Source organism: Pseudophryne corroboree, chromosome 5 (assembly GCF_028390025.1).
Source record: "Pseudophryne corroboree isolate aPseCor3 chromosome 5, aPseCor3.hap2, whole genome shotgun sequence".
NCBI lineage: Eukaryota > Metazoa > Chordata > Amphibia > Anura > Myobatrachidae > Pseudophryne > Pseudophryne corroboree.
This window is the reverse complement of record NC_086448.1, coordinates 102,114,629-102,134,179: the sequence shown is the minus strand read 5'-3', so window position 1 is coordinate 102,134,179 and position 19,551 is coordinate 102,114,629. Positions and strand designations below refer to the sequence as shown.

Sequence of the window (19,551 nt, the reverse complement as noted above, 5' to 3'; positions counted from 1 at the left end):
GCGGCTACTTGGTCAGGTTCAAACACTTTTGCAAAGTTCTACAAGTTTTATACCCTGGCTGAGGAGGACCTTGTGTTTGCTCATTCGGTGCTGCAGAGTCATCCGCACTCTCCCGCCCGTTTGGGAGCTTCGGTATAATCCCCATGGTCCTTACGGAGTCCCCAGCATCCACTAGGACGTTAGAGAAAATAAGATTTTACTTACCGGTAAATCTATTTCTCGTAGTCCGTAGTGGATGCTGGGCGCCCGTCCCAAGTGCAGACTTCTTCTGCAATACTTGTATATAGTTATTGCTTTAATAAGGGTTATGTTTGGTTGCATCAGGGTTGCTCTGATGCTCCGTTGTTGTTCATACTGTTAACTGGGTAAGTTTATCACGAGTTATACGGTGTGATTGGTGTGACTGGTATGAGTCTTGCCCTGGATTCCAAAATTCTTTCCTTGTACTGTCAGCTCTTCCGGGCACAGTTTCTCTAACTGAGGTCTGGAGGAGGGACATAGAGGGAGGAGCCAGAGCACACCAGTATCGAAATTCTTTCTTAAAGTGCCCTGTCTCCTGCGGAGCCCGTCTATTCCCCATGGTCCTTATGGAGTTCCCAGCGTCCACTACGGACTACGAGAAATAGATTTACCGGTCAGTAAAATCTTATTATTACATTATTTTATCTGTCATTTTTTTACAATTCTAGCATGTGGTTGTATTCGTATGCAGATATACATGGAACACTCTTGCTTATTAAATATATGTGCTCGGATTAATTCTCAAAAAAAAGTTCTGATCAAATGTTCTTTCTGAAATTGAATGAAGAGATTCCCACATCTCTAGTTAGGATGCTGTGTTATGAGATGAGTTGTGTGGTCTGGTGTTGACTATTCACTATTCATCAATGAGAAAGGAAATAATGTTATGTTACTGGATAATACTATTAAATACTGTGTGATCCATACATGTTTATGCAGACCAGTAATTAATGCTTTATGCATCTATGTTTAGCATGTGGAGGAACCATTTATGTCAGTGACTCCAATCCCAATGGAAATATTATATCACCGAATTATCCTGCTAACTATCCACAAAATATGGACTGTGTATGGGTCATCATAGTGCCAGACGGCAAAGCGGTACAGCTGGACTTCCAAGATCAGTTTTACATTGAACCGTCTGACAGGTACTTAGGTTTCTTAATTACTTTTTAGATTTATTTGTATTTACAAAAAAAATAAAAGTAAAAATCACATTAGAGCTATAAAATGATATATATCTCTCCAAGAGCTCTATTTATCAAAGTGAGAAAAGCCCTATCTTTGGTCTCTAGCAATAGCTTCCCAAGCATGGAGAAGCCTATGTAACAAGGATCATATAGTGATGCTTAAACTACACAACAGCATGGAGATGTGATGTTTTAGGGTTAGTAGTAATTGCTATGATGGCATTACCCTATTTGTACACAATATACTGTAATATTGAAGAGAGAATAATGTCTGCTCAGTTATTAATATAAACTAGTATATCTGACCCGGGTCACCTAAAACCGCCCCTGCTCTGTCCTGCCCCTTCCCGCTCCATCCCCGCTGTATATAATTTCCCCTTCCCGCTGCAGAGTGGTCCCCTGTCCTGGTCTATCCTGTTGCTTGCTGCACTGTGCCCCCCAGCTCCTAATGCGGATGCATGTTGGACATGGGATAGACCTTAGTGCATTATTATTATTATTATTATTATTATCATAGATGTAGAAAGTGCATTTTCAATATAAAATTTACTTACAAATGCAAATTCAATTTTATTAAATAGAAACATATGTTCTTTCCTACTGTATAATGTAAATGGAATTTTTCTTTCCTACAGTAGCCCAAATTGAAATATCCCATTTAAGTAAGGCTCAATATGGAATCGTCCAATTAGAAGGGGATAGATAGTCATTATTACAATATTTGCAACAGCCTTCCAATACCTGCAGGAGACAGACATCCACATCTACTTACATCATACAGTAGTTACATGGACTGTCCTCATCCTTCCCTCCATCACTCTGCCTTTCCTCTTCCCCATTGCACCTCTTCCGTCCTACGGAGAGCAGTAAGTGCACAAATGTACTAACAGAAGTGTGTGCTTCAAAGAGACCTACAGCCAAATCACAATGAGCCCCATTTTTCATTGATAATTTAGTGTAGTCATAGATCTGTAGTAACATGAGTGAGGATTAAAGTCAAAGCTATAACTGCTTATATGTTTTATGAAGATTAAATAACTTTCTTTTATATCAGCTGCAGCACCAGTTACCTGGAACTAAGAGACGGTGTGGATTCCAGTAAAAGGCTCATTGCAAAGCTGTGTGGAAACACATTGCCAGTCACCTACAAATCACTGGGCACTGCTATGTTCCTGCGGTTTAGAACTGACAGCAGTTCACCCCGAATAGGATTCAATGCGCAGTATTCCATTGGTATGTCTACAAAAGTGTTCCTCAATTCTGTAACCGGGACCTGTTGTCAGTTATACCTGGCTGCCTGATAAGTGTTTCCTGATATAACAGCGGTGTTATAATCTGTAATAGAGTATAGACAGTAACTCTATCTACAGTACATTGGAGCATGGGATCAGGGCCGTCTTTTTGTATGGGCTCAATGGGCAGTTGTCTAAGGGCCCCAGGAGTATAAGGGCCCCAGGAGGCTGATAACAGAGGGTCCCCTTTTTCCAGGGTTACCAGATTTTTGAAAATTTGGCCCTGTGGAACTGGAGATATCTGACTTCAAAGCAGTGGTCCTATCCGAGCCCTTTGATTGCACTTCCTGGCCCGATATCTCAGGTTCTGTCTGACTTAGAGTTTTTCTGAGGGTATACTCCAAAAGCTGGGACTCTCCCCTTTTAGAAGAAAAAAAGGAGGTGTTCCGCACTGGTAAGTAATAGCAGACAGGACCTTAATACCAGGTAAAATGTCTGTAACCGACTTTGGAGAATCTAACACTGTGTGTGAATACCGTCGGTGGTGCACCCTGAGTCAGTAAGTTTGCTTAGGAAAGAAAAAGAAAAAAGAAAGACTCTATGCTGGGGCACTCTTATCTGAAAAATTGATAGACAATAAAATTTAACTTTTATTATAAATCTTATAAAATAAGGTGTGACTGACAAGAAAAATCTAAAATAAAAAATATATAAGACTGATGGACAGTAAATACTGCCACGGTGAAACATTATTTTGTATAATGGCAGGAGTAGCTTACCATGTGTCCACTGACAACAATTAGATAGCTAAAAATCTCCTTATTTTATAAGATTTATAATAAAAGTTACATTTTATTGTCTATCAATTTTTCAGATAAGAGTGCCCCAGCATAGAGTCTTTCTTTTTACTCTCCCCTTTCAGTCAACACTGGCAGCTTGTCTCTACTATGCCCAAAACCAGAAAAATCAGCTTTTCAGCAGCTGGTCCCTGCTCCAGCACCATACGCCTGATATGCAGTTTTATATATTCATCAGTGGATTAATCAGGCTCCTGAACTCTGATCCCCAATTCCCCAGTACCTCCTGAAAGGTGGGACTCTAGTTTGTTATCCCATTGAAAGCTAAGAAATCTATTTCCAGGAACTGGAGATATCTGCAGTAAAACAAGCTGCCTTCCCACCCGAAAATGATGAATAATAAGCCCACTCTACTATTCCCCCCCCTGCGTATTAAGCACCCCCTACCACTGCGGGACATCACAGCTTACGCTGTCTTATTGCGCATATACTGTAGATATTGTAACAAACCTATAAAAACTGTCGTTTTGAGAGGTTTGACCACATTTTAGTGTTAGTACATCCCACCCTTAGTCCTTAAAAATACACCATACAGTACCTTTGGGAGACCAAAAAGAGCTCAGCAATAATTACGCAGCACTGTAGGAATAAATAAAGGCTTTCCAGGATATTCTGATCAAGAGATGTAATCTATATAACCCTGTTATATGCTAGGGTGCACTGTATCCATTTTTAGGAGTTGACCCCAGTCTGGGGAAGATGTGTCAAACCTTCTACAGAAAACAGGTAAAGTTGCCCATAGCAACCAATCATATTCTAGTTATCATTTTATAGAATGTACGTGATAAATGATAGCTAGAAGCTGATTGATTTCCACTTGTGTATTTCTCGAAATTTATGAACTACAGTATTACTGTATATTTCCATGTACAAAATTATCAGGAGAGCATGTTACATAAAGGTGATATACAGTATTAACTAATAATTTATGTTCAGTTGAAAATACGGCCATTGGGCAAATGCACCTACCACAGTTCCTGTATATTCCGTGGTAGCACAGTCAGACAACAAAGCATATTGTGGAATGTACGTATGAATTGCCATGGACATGTAAAGTAATTTTTATCCCGTTGCAGCTGCTTGTGGAGGAACGCATTTTGGACAAAGTGGTATAATCCAGAGCCCTGGTTACCCTACACACAATTACCCAGACTCCTCTTTGTGTGAATGGTTCTTCAATGGCCCAACAGGGCACTACCTCACCATTACATTTCAGTCTCTGGACCTTCAGAATTCTTCAAACTGTTTAAGCGACTATGTGGAAATCCGGGAATATAATGCATCTGGTTAGTAATCACTCACATGTCAATATCGTTTCATAAGGTAGTACAAGACTTATTTCAGTAAGTTTAGGTGAGTCGTAGGCAGCAGAATTGTCTAGTTTTACTTAAGCCTGTTGTAGATTCCTAGCAAAGTAATGGGTTGTATGTATTGTGGCCAATAAGGCATTTCCACTTTATCACCCATACTTGTCTGAGGACGCTTTGTGTGGCTGCTGCGCTTGAATTTATTTTATATATTTATTTTTACACTGCATGGGTCACACAGATCTTTCCACCATGGGTACAGAACCCTCTACCTCTGTGTCTGCCTCTAACTATGTCGCAATTACGTGAACACACCAAGGGCCTAATTCATGTTTGTATGGCATGCCAAGGTTCACACATCTAAGCGATTATCATCAGACTGCACCCAGAGCGATTGACTGGAATGGACCGTTTGGGGGAGGTAACGGGGAGTGGCAGCAAAACCATGCATGTCACGCCCGTTTTTGGGGTGTATATCTGCCTCCAGCTGCAATCATGTACGTAGAGAAACATGGCGCCAGCCAGTGCCGTAACTAGACATTTTGGCGCTGTGTGCAAGAAACGGCATCGGCTCCCCCCCTATGTAAAATATGGGCAGTGTGCACCGCAGGCAGGCGCACGTGAAAAATATAGAGGCGTGGCTTAATGAAGAAGGGGTGTGGCCACAAAATAATACCAATTCATATTACGGTGCACAGTAGTCTCCATTATTCAAATTACGCCGCACAGTAGCGCCACTACACCAGGTTTTTACACATTACGGCAGACAGCGTCCTCTTTTTTACACATTACGGCAGACAGCATTCCCTTGTTACACATTACGGCAGACAGCATCCCCTTTTTTACACATTACGGCAGACAGTGTCCCCTTTTTTACATATTACGGCAGACAGAGTCCCCTTTTTACACGTTACGGCAGACAGCGTTCCCCTTTTTTACACATAACGGCAGACAGCTTCCCCATTTTACACATTACGGCAAACAGCGTCCCCCTTTTTTACACATTACAGCATACAGAGACCCCTTTTTACACATTACGGCAGACAGCGTCCCCCTTTTTTACACATTGCGGCAGACAGCATTCCCTTTTTACACATTAGGGGCAGACAGCATTCCCTTTTTACACATTACGGCAGACAGCATCCCCTTTTTTACACATTACGGCAGACAGCGTCCTCTTTTTTACACATTATGGCAGACAGCGTCCCCCTTTTTACACATTACGGCAGGCAGCGTCCCCTTTTTACACATTACGGCAGACAGCGTCCCCTTTTTAGACATTACGGCAGCCAGTCCCCCTTTTTACACATTACGGCAGACAGCGTCCCCCTTTTTACACATTACAGCAGACAGCGTCCCCTTTTTACACATTATGGCAGACAGTCCCCCTTTTTACACATTACAGCAGACAGCATCCCCCTTTTTACACATTACGGCAGACAGCGTCCCCCTTTTTACACATTATGGCAGACAGCGTCTCCTTTTTACACATTATGGCAGACAGTCCCCCTTTTTACACATTATGGCAGGTGGAGCCCCCTTTTACTCATTACGGCAGGCAGAGCACCTTACAGCCCCCCTACCCTTAGGCTGTAATGTAGTGTACTGTAATGTAGTGTACTGTAGTGTAGTGTACTATAGTGTAATGTAGTGTAGTGTACTTTAGTGTAGTGTAGTGTACTTTAGTGTAATGTAGTGTAGTGTGTGGGCAGCCACTTACATGATTTCTCCTTCTTCCTGTGGCTGTGCTGCTGCCGGCTCCTGACCCAGCGCTCCCTCTGTACACTGCACTGCAGGCCAAGAGAGGGGGCGGGCCGCGGGAGCGCAGCACAGGGGTACCAAGAGAGGGGGCAGGCCGCGGGAGCACAGCTGAGCACACGGGGGCGAAGAGAGGTGGCGGGCCGCTGGAGCGCAGTACACGGGGGCCGATGGAGGAGGGGCCGTATGAGCACAGTACACAGGGGCCAAGAGAGGGGGCGGGCCGCGGGAGCGCAGTAGACAGGGACGGGCAGTGTGAGCGCAGGGGGAATATGCGCTCTAACTAGGTGTGTGCTGTGGGCAATGCCCCTTCTGCACACACCTAGTTACGGCGCTGGCGCCAGCATCGCAACTGACGCGGCCAGTCTGCGTGAGCATAGGCTCACTCGGGCAGCCGGTGTTCCTCTTTATTGCGTCCGTCAGTGCTGCGTATGTGTACACAGTTGCTGAGGACTTTGCGATGGCTCTGGTGGGCATCTATATTCTTTTCTGGATGGCAGCTTCCTTTGCAATGTTTAGCAATTATGTAGCCTGAAAAATCGCAGCTGTGTAGGCATGTGCATTCAGGCATGAATTAGGCCCCAAGGGTGGTGCAGCGGGTGCTGTCACCCAGGTGTCAACTGCCCTCACCATGGTGTGTTTTTTCCAGGTGCCGTGAGCAGCCATCAGGGCAGACTGATAGTGGGTCCCACCACCTATCAGTGTTGAGGATCACAGCTGCGTACTGCCTCTTATTCTCCGGCAGCTATGAGTTAGAGGCAATGTCTCTGGTGCTATAGGAACCTGCCAGTGCCAACCCAGTGCCACACTGATAATCAGGAAAGCACAGAGGAGACCCTTTCACAGACAGAGCAAAGGCTCTGGTCACGCCAATGCACAGCCGGCAACATGCATTCAACCCACCCTCATCCTGCATCCACTTCCCCTGAACTTTATTCACTGCACTGCTCATTCCACTACATGTGTCCCCTACTGTTTCTTTTGCCTTTTGTCAGTCACCTCCCACCCCCACTCATATGTATCGTTACCCATCTCCTGCCTATATGTATCTCTGCACCAATGACGTGCGGTGACGTGAATGGCTGTGGAGGCACACATACTGTAGGGATGGGTCTGAATGCTGGGAGCCTGTCTCGCCCCCTACTCACTTTAACTCTCCCCTCACTACACTAAGCTACAGAGGGGCTAATTCAGCTCTGATTGTAGATGTGCTAAATTTAGAACATCTACGATCATTTACTCTGACATGTGGGGGGACGCCCAGCACAGGGCTAGTCTGCCCCGCATGTCAGGCCAATCCCCCCCCCCTCCGCATAAGTGCAAAAGCATCAGCAAGTAGCTCCCTGCCAGCGCAGCTCCTGCGCACTGGTAGGCCGCTACCCGCCGCATCCCGGGTCGCAGCAGCTGCGTGTAATGTCACGCAGCCGCCACAGCCCCCCCCCCCAACGGTCCGGACATGCCTGCGTTGTCCAGACCGCGCCCCGCATTCTAATGCCGTTGGCACGCCCACTCCCGCCCCGCGACTGCCTCTGCCTGTCAATCAGGCAGAGGCAATCACAGCCCAGAGATGCTGTTAGCATCTCACTGGGCTTCTGGGGTGCGCAAGCGCAGTGCAAACACTGCGCGTGCACACTCCACATAGGGATTCAGATTATGATCACTGCCGCTGCAGTGATCCAGTCTGAATTAGGCCCAGTGTCCATTGAATCTCCTACCTGCATCCCTGTGTCTTCTCTTGCTGCTGCTGACTGAGCTCCGGCTACAGTGCACTTCCTGGTCACATGACACAACCAAATGCCCATCAGAGCACAAGGCCCATCCCCACACTCAGAGGCATGCCTCTATTAGCTCCCTTTCTGTAGAATAAGTATGGACATCGAAAGCTCACCATCAAATGATGGCTGGGCTTCCGCCATCGAATCTTTTGATGTGATGGTAACTGACCATCGCATCATCAGAATTCAATAGGAAAAAAAATCATATGATTTGCGCATGCGCAAACCACTGCAATACAGGCGCATATGCGCAAAACCTCTGCAACGTGGCCAGCCAGGGATGGGACAGGGGGTGGTACCATCGCCACACAATCAAATGTTTACCATTCAGTGGTGGCAAACATCAGAAAGCCGCCTTCGTATGGTAAAACCACTGCCATAGCAACGAAAACATTGAAGGTTGTGAACCATCACGATACAATGTCCATCCCTATTGTAGAACTGAGGCAGAGCTGTTGCTGCTATATCTCTCAACTTCCGGCAGCTCCAGGGATCTCCACAAAGTTGGTCAGTGTTAACTATAAAAAGGATTACAATAAACAAAGAAGATAATTATGTTTTATATCTGTCTCTCTATCTATCTATCTATCTATCTATATATCTATCTTCTTTGTACTATTCTAATAATTTTTATATAAAATCTCAAGAGTTTGACAGGGAGTATGACAGGGGGAGGCTCTGCTTTCCCTGCCTACCCTGACTGCACGTCCCTGCTCTGCACACCCCCTGCCCTTATGTATCTGCCCACATGTGTCTGCTGTCAATTAACTCTCTGTTCACTGCATATAGTTGAACAAGGGGTGTCAGACATCGGAGTCCAGGTGCCCATTGCCGGATCCGACGGTGTCACCTTACTGCCATCTGTGTCCCCGCTGGCCACCTGCGGCATCCCTGAGAACTTTGGTCACTCATCTGTAAACACGCAGTTCCTGATGTTCTCCATTATGGGCGCATCATCTCAGACAGTATCATGTGATCTGCTCTGACAAATCAGTCTCCAGCAATGCAAGGGCATCCTATTTAAACTAGTGATGTGCACCGGAAATTTTTCGGGTTTTGTGTTTTGGTTTTGGATTCTGTTCCGCGGCCGTGTTTTGGCAAAACCTCCCTGAAAATTTTTTGCCGGATTCGGGTGTGTTTTGGATTCGGGTGGTTTTTTTTACATAAAACCCTCAAAAACAGCTTAAATCATAGAATTTGGGGGTCATTTTGATCCGATAGTATTATTAAACTCAATAACCATAATTTCCACTCATTTCCACTCTATTCTGAACACCTCACAATATTATTTTTAGTCCTAAAATTTGCACCGAGGTCGCTGGATGGCTAAGCTAAGCGACCCAAGTGGCCGACACAAACACCTGGCCTATCTAGGAGTGGCACTGCAGTGTCAGACAGGATGGCAGATTTAAAAAATAGTCCCCAAACAGCACATGATGCAAAGAAAAAAAGAGGTGCAATGAGGTAGCTGTGTGACTAAGCTAAGCGACCCAAGTGGCCGACACAAACACCTGGCCCATCTAGGAGTGGCACTGCAGTGTCAGACAGGATGGCAGATTTAAAAAATAGTCCCCAAACAGCACATGATGCAAAGAAAAAAAGAGGTGCAATGAGGTAGCTGTGTGACTAAGCTAAGCGACCCAAGTGGCTGACACAAACACCTGGCCCATCTAGGAGTGGCACTGCAGTTTTCTAGCGAGAGGATGAGTGCTTCCATCCTCATGTGAATCTGAACCACTAGCCATGAACTCCGTGTCGTAAATGGCATATTGGCAAGTTTACGCTTCTCATCAGACGCTTTTAATTTTGGGTCATTTTACTGAACTTTTGTAGTATACTTGACGACACAGAGGTAGAGCAGTGGACTACTGTACCGTACTGCTATATATATATATACTGGTGGTCAGCAACATTCTGCACTGTCCCCTCCTACTATATATACTGCGCACAACTAAAATGCAGCACAGGTATGGATGCATAGTATACTTGACGACACAGAGGTAGAGCAGTGGACTACTGTACCGTACTGTCCCCTCCTACTATATATACTGCGCACAACTAAAATGCAGCACAGGTATGGATGCATAGTATACTTGACGACACAGAGGTAGAGCAGTGGACTACTGTACCGTACTGCTATATATATATATATATATATATACTGGTGGTCACAGCAACATTCTGCACTGTCCCCTCCTACTATATACTGCGCACAACTAAAATGCAGCACAGGTATGGATGCATAGTATACTTGACAACACAGAGGTAGAGCAGTGGACTACTGTACCGGACTGCTATATATATACTGGTTGTCAGCAACATTCTGCACTGTCCCCTCCTACTATATATACTGCGCACAACTAAAATGCAGCACAGGTATGGATGCATAGTATACTTGACGACACAGAGGTAGAGCAGTGGACTACTGTACCGTACTGCTATATATATATATACTGGTGGTCACAGCAACATTCTGCACTGTCCCCTCCTACTATATACTGCGCACAACTAAAATGCAGCACAGGTATGGATGCATAGTATACTTGACGACACAGAGGTAGAGGAGTGGACTACTGTACCGTACTGCTATATATATACTGGTGGTCACAGCAACATTCTGCACTGTCCCCTCCTACTATATACTGCGCACAACTAAAATGCAGCACAGGTATGGATGCATAGTATACTTGACGACACAGTGGTAGAGCAGTGGACTACTGTACCGTACTGCTATATATATACTGGTGGTCACAGCAACATTCTGCACTGTCCCCTCCTACTATATACTGCGCACAACTAAAAGGCAGCACAGGTATGGATGCATAGTATACTTGACGACACAGAGGTAGAGCAGTTGACTACTGTACCTTACTGCTATATATATATACTGGTGGTCACAGCAACATTCTGCACTGTCCTCCTACTATATACTACAATGCAGCACAGGTATGGATGGATAGTATACTTGACGACACAGAGGTAGAGCAATGGACTACTGTACCATACTGCTAGATATATACTGGTGGTCAGCAAAATTCTGCACTGTCCTCCTACTATATACTACAATGCAGCACAGGTATGGATGGATAGTATACTTGACGACACAGAGGTAGAGCAATGGACTACTGTACCGTACTGCTAGATATATACTGGTGGTCAGCAAAATTCTGCACTGTCCTCCTACTATATACTACAATGCAGCACAGATATGAAGCGTTTTTCAGGCAGAGAACGTAGATATTTTCAGCACACTGAGCACAGATATTTGCAAGCACACTGAGCACAGATATTTGCAAGCACACTGAGCACAGATATTTGCAAGCACACTGAGCACAGATATTTGCAGCACACTGAGCACAGATATTTGCAGCAAACTGAGCACAGATATTTGCAGCACACTGAACACAGAAACTGAGAGAACGCTGCACGTCCTCTCGCTATCATCTCCAATGCACGAGTGAAAATGGCGGCAACGCGCGGCTCCTTATATAGAATACGAATCTCGCGAGAATCCGACAGCGGGATGATGACGTTCGGGCGCGCTCGGGTTAACCGAGCAAGGCGGGAAGATCCGAGGCTGCCTCGGAACCGTGTAAAATGGGTGAAGTTCGGGGGGGTTCGGATCCCGAGGAACTGAACCCGCTCATCACTAATTTAAACCAGCAACTGCTGGCTGCTCTTTGCCAGAATAACATCTCTCTCTGATGATCAGTACCCTGGCTCCTAGTTTAGTATCTGCTCCAGTAAAGCTGATCCAGTATTACTCCACAGTATTCTGCTCCAGTGCTATCCAGAAAACCTGCTCCAGTATTGCTTCACAGCATATTTAATTGCAGCCTGCCTCAGTTGCTACCAGTAACCTGCATGAGGAACAGCATTATTAATCTACCCAGCTTTATTCACACAGCCCATACAGCTAGTCCAAGGTGCCTAGAACTGGAATCAACAAATCTCTAGTGCCAGAATAAGGGGGAACTGGTCTGTATGCTCAGGAGTATCTCCTAACTTGCCATCTGCTATTAGGCGGCTAGTTTCCTCCTTCCCTCAGCCCCACTTAATAGGGGTAATTCCAAGTTGATCGCAGCAGGAATTTTGTTAGCAGTTGGTCAAAACCATGTGCACTGCAGGGGGGCAGATATAACATGTGCAGAGAGAGTTAAGGCCCATACACACTTGACGATAAAATGAGCGACGTCGTTCGTTTCAGCCCTCATTAACGACGTCGCTCATTATATCGTCAAGTGTGTATGCATCCGACGACCACCGATGCGCGGCCCCGTGGGACGTTAACGACCCTCGCTTATCTGTGGAGCATGTATGCTCAATTTCCACTATGGTCGTTACCGACCAGAGATGTCGTTGAATGTGTATGGTGTGAACGACCAACGACCAAGCCACTGTTCACCAGCCCTGTTCCTAGCTCATTATTTTAATAAACTGTTCAGCTTGGATGCTTCAACGATGAATGGTCTTTGGTCTTTGGTCGTTGGTCTTTGGTCTTTGGTCGTTGGTAGTGTGTATGCTCATGTCGTTTGCTCAGCTGTTCAAGGGAAGTTCAAGGGAAGTCGTTAACGACGGTCGTTAACGATGTGTGCATCGTCAAGTGTGTATGGGCCTTTAGATTTGGGTGGGTTATTTTATTTCTGTGCAGGGTAATACTGGCAGCTTTATTTTTACACTGCAAATTAGATTGCAGATTGAACACACCACACCCAAATCTAACTCGCTCTGCACATGTTACATCTGCCCCCCCTGCAGTGCACATAGGTGGTCATTCCGAGTTGATCGCTCGTTATTTTTTTTCGCAACGGAGCGATTAGTCGCTAATGCGCATGCGCAATGTCCGCAGTGCGACTGCGCCAAGTAAATTTGCTATGCAGTTAGGTATTTTACTCACGGCATTACGAGGTTTTTTCTTCGTTCTGGTGATCTGAGTGTGATTGACAGGAAGTGGGTGTTTCTGGGCGGAAACTGGCCGTTTTATGGGAGTGTTTGAAAAAACGCTGCCGTTTCTGGGAAAAACGCGGGAGTGTCTGAAGAAACGGGGGAGTGTCTGGGCGAACGCTGGGTGTGTTTGTGTGTTTGTGACGTCAAACCAGGAACGAAACTGACTGAACTGATCGCAGATGCCGAGTAAGTGTGGAGCTACTCAGAAACTGCTAAGAAGTGTCTATTCGCAATTCTGCTAATCTTTCGTTCGCAATTTTGATAAGCTAAGATTCACTCCCAGTAGGCGGCGGCTTAGCGTGTGCAAAGCTGCTAAAAGCAGCTTGCGAGCGAACAACTCGGAATGAGGGCCATGGTGTTGCCCAACTGCTAAAAAAAATCCTGCTGCGATCAACTTGGAATTACCCCCAATGTGCACAAAAAATATGGTGTCTTGACCTTGTAAATGAGCAAACATGATTCTTGAATAAAACATTAATATTGATGCCAGTGATTTCTGCTGTGATAGACAATAAGTAAGCAGAGACACAAACATCCACTACAAGTAAAGTCATTATTTGCATTTCATTTTCAAAATAGTATTTTATTTACATCTCATTGGTTAATAAACCAGCTAAATTCAATATAACAGTATAGATTTTACTTACAAATACTTTAAACCAATGGTTCCGGAACTGAGTGTCATAGCACCCAAGGGTGCCACAGTGTACTTGCAGGGGTGCCACTGATGATGGCCAAGGATCAAATCAAATTATTTATGGTAGATGTAATAGGCAAAACCAGTGCTGGTGGCTGCCAATCATAAAATGTGTGTACAGACAGAAGCTACCACATAACCCTAAAGGGCCCCATACTCTACAACGATATGTCTGAGGCTGAAGTCGGAGGTGATTTCCCGGGAGCTTCCCGGGAGTGGTTCCATATGCCTGCGGGAACCGACATATCACGAGTGCAGCACTATAACGATCTAGGGAAGCCGTTCTGACCCTCACGGGAACGCGCATCAGATCGGACCGGATCATATACACAGCCAAAATGCCCAATATATCTGCCCGAATTGGGCTGAAATCGGGCATAATCGTTCTAGTATATGGGGCCCTTAAGGATGACAGGTCAGCACAATTTACTTAATTTCATAATTTTGGCTGAATTTCTCAATAAAACATTTTGGGTCTAGGTGGGGTGCTGTGAAAACAACACTGACACGATAGGGTGCTGTGATCCAAGAAAGTTTGGGAACCACTGCTTTAAACTGTTTGTAAAAAGAAAAAAAACTACCAAAAACTACTGTGTAAATTAATTTAAAATAAAAAATGTGTTGCTCTTATACGGTTATAGGGAAACTACTGGGTATATTTTGTAACACCACCGTACCTGATGGATTGAGGACCTCTGACAGTTTTGCTTATGTGAAATTTGTGAGCGACAGATCTGAGAACGCCAAGGGATTCCGACTAAGCTATGATGCAAGTGTTGAAGGTGAGAAATAAAGGATGAATGCTGATTAAACATATAGTGGGCATTGCATATTGTATGCGATACATCACACGCAACACATATCGCATACATAACATTGTTTATTAACACCATGTGCATGAATAATTGCAAATATGAATGCAAAAGACAGATCTTCCTATAACCCGATAGTCCTGTTGGCCTACGCATGTACAAACCGGGTGTGGTTCGTTTTATCGACAGTGTCTAGGTCGATAATGTTTAGGTCAACCACTATAGGTCGACAGTCACTAGGTCGACATGGATGGAAGGTCGACAGGGTGCTAGGTCGACAGGTCTAAAGGTCGACATGAGGATTTTTTTTTTTTGGGTGTCGTTTTCTTCGTAAAGTGACCGGGATCCCAAATTAGCGCACCGCGTCCCCTCGCATGGCTCGCTTCGCTCGCCATGCTTCGGGCATGGTGCCTTCGCTTCGCTCGGCACACTTTACCGTTCCAATCGTAGTCCACATGGATCGTTAAGTATGAAAAAAAAAAACAATTAAAAAACTCATGTCGACCTTTAGACCTGTCGACCTAGCACGTCGACCTAGAAACCCTGTCGACCTTCCATCCATGTCGACCTAGTGACTGTCGACCTATAGTGGTCGACCTAAACATTGTCGACCTAGACACTGTCGATCTTCAGACCGGATCCCGTACAAACCATGGGGGCACAGAAGGATCCTTCGGATCACTCTCAGGGAAAATCTGAGGATGAAGCCCATAGACTTCTATAGGCAGTGCCATCTATAGATGGTGTTGCCTATTGTCTATAAGCTCTGGCAGTTTTCTAAGGTTTGACCACATTGTTTGCTGTTAGTACATCCCGCCCAATATATTTTTGCAGTGGGTTGTGTTGTCGTCCTTGGGTGTCAATATAGCTTTGTTTGCTGCTTGCTTCTATGAGTATACAATAAGGTTAGCACCTGCCGCACAGATCCAGCACTGACACGGAATTATTTATTACGTTTCTTATATAGCTCAGCAAATTACGTTGCGCTTTACAATTGGAACAAGTGATAAAGCAAAACTGGGTAATAACAGACAGTCATAGAGGTAGGAAGGCCCTGCTTGCAAGCTTACACTCTATAGGGAAATAGGCATTGATACACAAGGATAGGTGCTACCTATTGCATAGAAGGAGACAACGCAGTCAGTACACAACTCACAGTCACCACTGCTGCAAGAGTGTCCACAAATTGGGAGCAAATATGTTACTAAATTTTGGACTTTGGGGTACATTTTCTAAGATGGGAGTTCTATTTAAGATGGGATGTTGCCAATAGCAACCATCAGATTACAGGTATTATCTTCTAGAAAGTGCTAGATAAATGGGAAGTAGAATCTGATTGGTTGCTATGGGCAATATTCCATCTTAAATAGAACTTCCATCTTAGTAAATTTACCCCCTTGTGTCAAAATATTATCTATAGTGCAACATTATGGGGAATGTAGAATATATGTGTTTCTAACACTTCTGGCAGCTGATTGGATGACAGGAGAACGCTATTGGGGACCGGCTGCTAATAAAGATTTCTGCTTTTGAACTTGTTTTCATCTTCCTATAGAAATATCATGAATTCATTCTATTTGTGTAATTGACAATATAGTTGAGTGAGATCTTTTCTGCATTCAGCATTTTACAGTTTTGCATGTTCTAATGGTAATGACCTGAAATTCACATGTATACCATATACTTTTCATGTATTGCACTACATTAACACTAATAAATATATAAGGCATTGCCAGGGGTTAAAGTGCGCTGTTCCGCCTCCTCCGGCTCGCCTAGCCCGGAGATGTGTCCCCGTCACTGCAGGGAGATGACGGGCGCCCGCTGAGCTTGTGTTACCAGTGGGCGCCCGTCTCCCTCTCTGCAGCCGGAGGCAGGAGCTCAGTATTGAGCTTCGGCTTCCGGCGCTGTCACTGTGCGCTATGGGAGAGACGTCATGATTTGTCTGTTTTTTTTCCTTTGTAGAGGCGCATCTACTGGGGGGCATTACTACTAAGGGGCATCTACTAGGGGAAAACTACTGGGGGGCATTACTACTGGGGGGGCATCTACTGGGGGAAAACTACTGGGGGGCATTACTACTGGGGGGTCATCTACTGGGGCAAACTACTGGGGGGCATTACTACTGAGTGGCATCTACTGGGGGCAAACTCCTGGGGCTCATATCTACTGGGGGCATTACTACTGGGGGACATTATTACTGGGGGCCAACTACAAGGGGGCAAACTGCAAGGGGGCAAGCTACTGGGGGCAAACTACTGGGGCAAGCTACAAGGGGGCAAGCTACAAGGGGCAAGCTACAAGGGGGCAAACTACAAGAGGGCAAGCTACTGGGGGCAAGCTACAAGGGGGCAAGCTACAAGGGGGCAAACTACAAGGGGGCAAACTACAAGAGGGCAAGCTACTGGGGGCAAACTACAAGGGGGCAAGCTTCTAGGGGCAAACTACAAAGGGGCTAACTACTGGGGGCAAACTACAAAGGGGCAAACTACAGGAGGGCATTACTACTGGGGGCATAACTACAGTGGCATTACTACTTGAGGGCAAACTACAGGGGGGCTAAACTACTGGTGGCATAACTACAGGGGCTAAACTACTGGGGGCATTACTGCTGGGTGCTAAACTACATGGGTCAAACTATATGAGGGCTAAACTGCTTGGGGCATTACCATTGGGAAGCTAAACTAAAGGGGGGGTAAACTACTGGGGTCATAACTGCAGGGGCATTACCACTGGGGGCATAACTACTAGGGCTAAACTACAGGGGGCTAAACGACTGGGGGCATTACTACAGGCAACATTACTACTGGGGGCAATACTACACAGGGGCATTACCATTAAGGGCATTACTACTGGGGGCCCTACTAATGAGGGCATTGTAAAGGGGGCACTTCATAAGGGGCATCACTCCTGGGGACATAAGGGGTACTACTATTGCGGGCATTGCATAAGGGGCACCACTACTATGGGGTCTATATAAGGGGCACTACCACTGTGGGCACTGGGTGTGGTATTGAAAGTCGACAGTAACTAGGTCGACAATGTCTAGGTCGACCACTATTGGTCGACAGTAACTAGGTCGACAGGGTGTCTAGGTCGACAGGGTCTTTAGGTCGACATGTTCTAGGTCGACAGGTCAAAAGGTCGACATGAGTTTTTAATGTCGTTTTCTTCGTAGAGTGACCGGGAACCCCAATTAGTGCACCGCGTCCCCTCGCATGGCACGCTTCGCTCGCCATGCTTCGGGCATGGTGCCTTCGCTTTGCTCGGCACAGATTACCGTTCCAATCGTAGTCCACGTGGATCGTTAAGTATGAAAAGGTTCAAAAAAAGAAAAAAATTGTGAAAAACTCATGTCGACCTTTTGACATGTCGACCTAGAACATGTCGACCTAAAGACCCTGTCGACCTAGACACCCTGTCGACCTAGTTACTGTCGACCAATAGTGGTCGACCTAGACATTGTCGACCTAGTTACTGTCGACTTTCAATCCGGATCCCGTGGGCACTACCAGTACAGTGGACATTGCATAAGGAGCACTACTACTGTGGGCATTGTATAAGAAGCGCTACTGCGGTGGGCATTATGTGTATTATGGGGTGCTACTACTGTGGACATTATTACTATTGTGTGACCACGCCCCTTTCTTTTTGAGACCACGCCCTTTTTAATTACATGGGCGCTGTGGGGAGGGGGGGTGAGTTCCACCACCTCTCTAGGACCACTTTAAGCACTGGGCATTGCTTATCTTAGCCCAGATTTGTGTAAAGGCCACTGGCTCGAGCTCATGGGGATAGAAGTGTTGGGGCGGCATTCTGCTCTCTTTTGTTTATGGTATTTTTATTTTGTTTAGTCATAATGAATGCATTTACATATTATACACATTTAAAACTTTATCAAACGGTATGAGAAATTTAAATAAGCTGCATCTATGGCTCCACCTTACCCTAACTTTGTGAATATGCTGGTTTTTTACGAAGTGTTGTTTTCTAAAACCACGCCCTTCTGTTTGCGTGTTTGCCCGATATTTTAAAGGGCAATGCTTTTACCAGCTGTGTCTTGCTAGTAAACTCATTAGCCTTTTAAATTTTGAGCATAAACAAAAACAGACGCACCGGGTTCTTGAAAACGCTTCATAAATAAACCCCCTAGTCACAGAACAATGTCACTACTGTAAATCTATGCTGCTGGGGATCTTGTAAATTCATGTCTTTTATCATTCTGTTTGTCAGCAGTGTTCTATTGATTTCCTCACTACTGAGGTCAGGCTCACTGGCAGGGCTGGTGCTAGGGTGTTCAGCGCCCTCCAGCAAAATAGAAATTTGCGCCCTCCCATATTTAATAAAGAGACAGTGCACGCTAAAGGCGTGCGCCGCAAATAAGGGGTGTGGTCTCACAAGGAATGGGCGTGGCTACAGCTTAGTACCCCAATTCAATTAGACAACACAGTAGCACAATCTTATTCACATGTCACCACACATAGTGCCCCTAATTCACATTACACTACCTAGCAGTGTCCCTTATTTATGTTACAACACACAGTTGTGTTCCTTATACAAAAAGCCCAAAGTAGTGTCCCTTATACACATAATGCCCACAGTAGTAGTGACGTAAGCTGTGTGAAAAGAGAAGAACAGGAATACAAAAAGGGGAGGCAGGAGAAGGTGAAAGGTAAGAGAAACAGTGTGTTGTGAGGGGAACAAGGGAAAAGTGGTTGTTGGAAAATGGTGGAAGGAAGATGGAGTACAGATATGATAGCTGGGGTGCAAGGAGACAAAGAGAGGAGGGAGGAATCCAGATGCTGGGCAGAGACAGGATGGGAGATAGATACTGGGTAGAGAAAAGGGTAGGACAGCCAGATGCAGTGTAGATAAAGGGTAGGACAGCCAGATGCAGTGTAGATAAAGGGTAGGACAGCCAGATGCAGTGTAGATAAAGGGTAGGACAGCCAGATGCA

General features: G+C 45.4%; 1 protein-coding gene across 1 annotated transcript in view; it reads left to right on the top strand.

Annotated features, from left to right (window-relative positions):
* Positions 1–19,551, top strand: part of CUBN (cubilin) — a 729,033-nt gene that overhangs the window by 508,111 nt on the left and 201,371 nt on the right. Inside the window, exons 43-46 of the mRNA XM_063921523.1 lie at positions 995–1,169; positions 2,266–2,444; positions 4,377–4,586; positions 14,426–14,566. Coding sequence (XP_063777593.1) covers positions 995–1,169; positions 2,266–2,444; positions 4,377–4,586; positions 14,426–14,566 — 705 coding nt within the window. The remainder of the gene's footprint in view (positions 1–994; positions 1,170–2,265; positions 2,445–4,376; positions 4,587–14,425; positions 14,567–19,551) is intronic.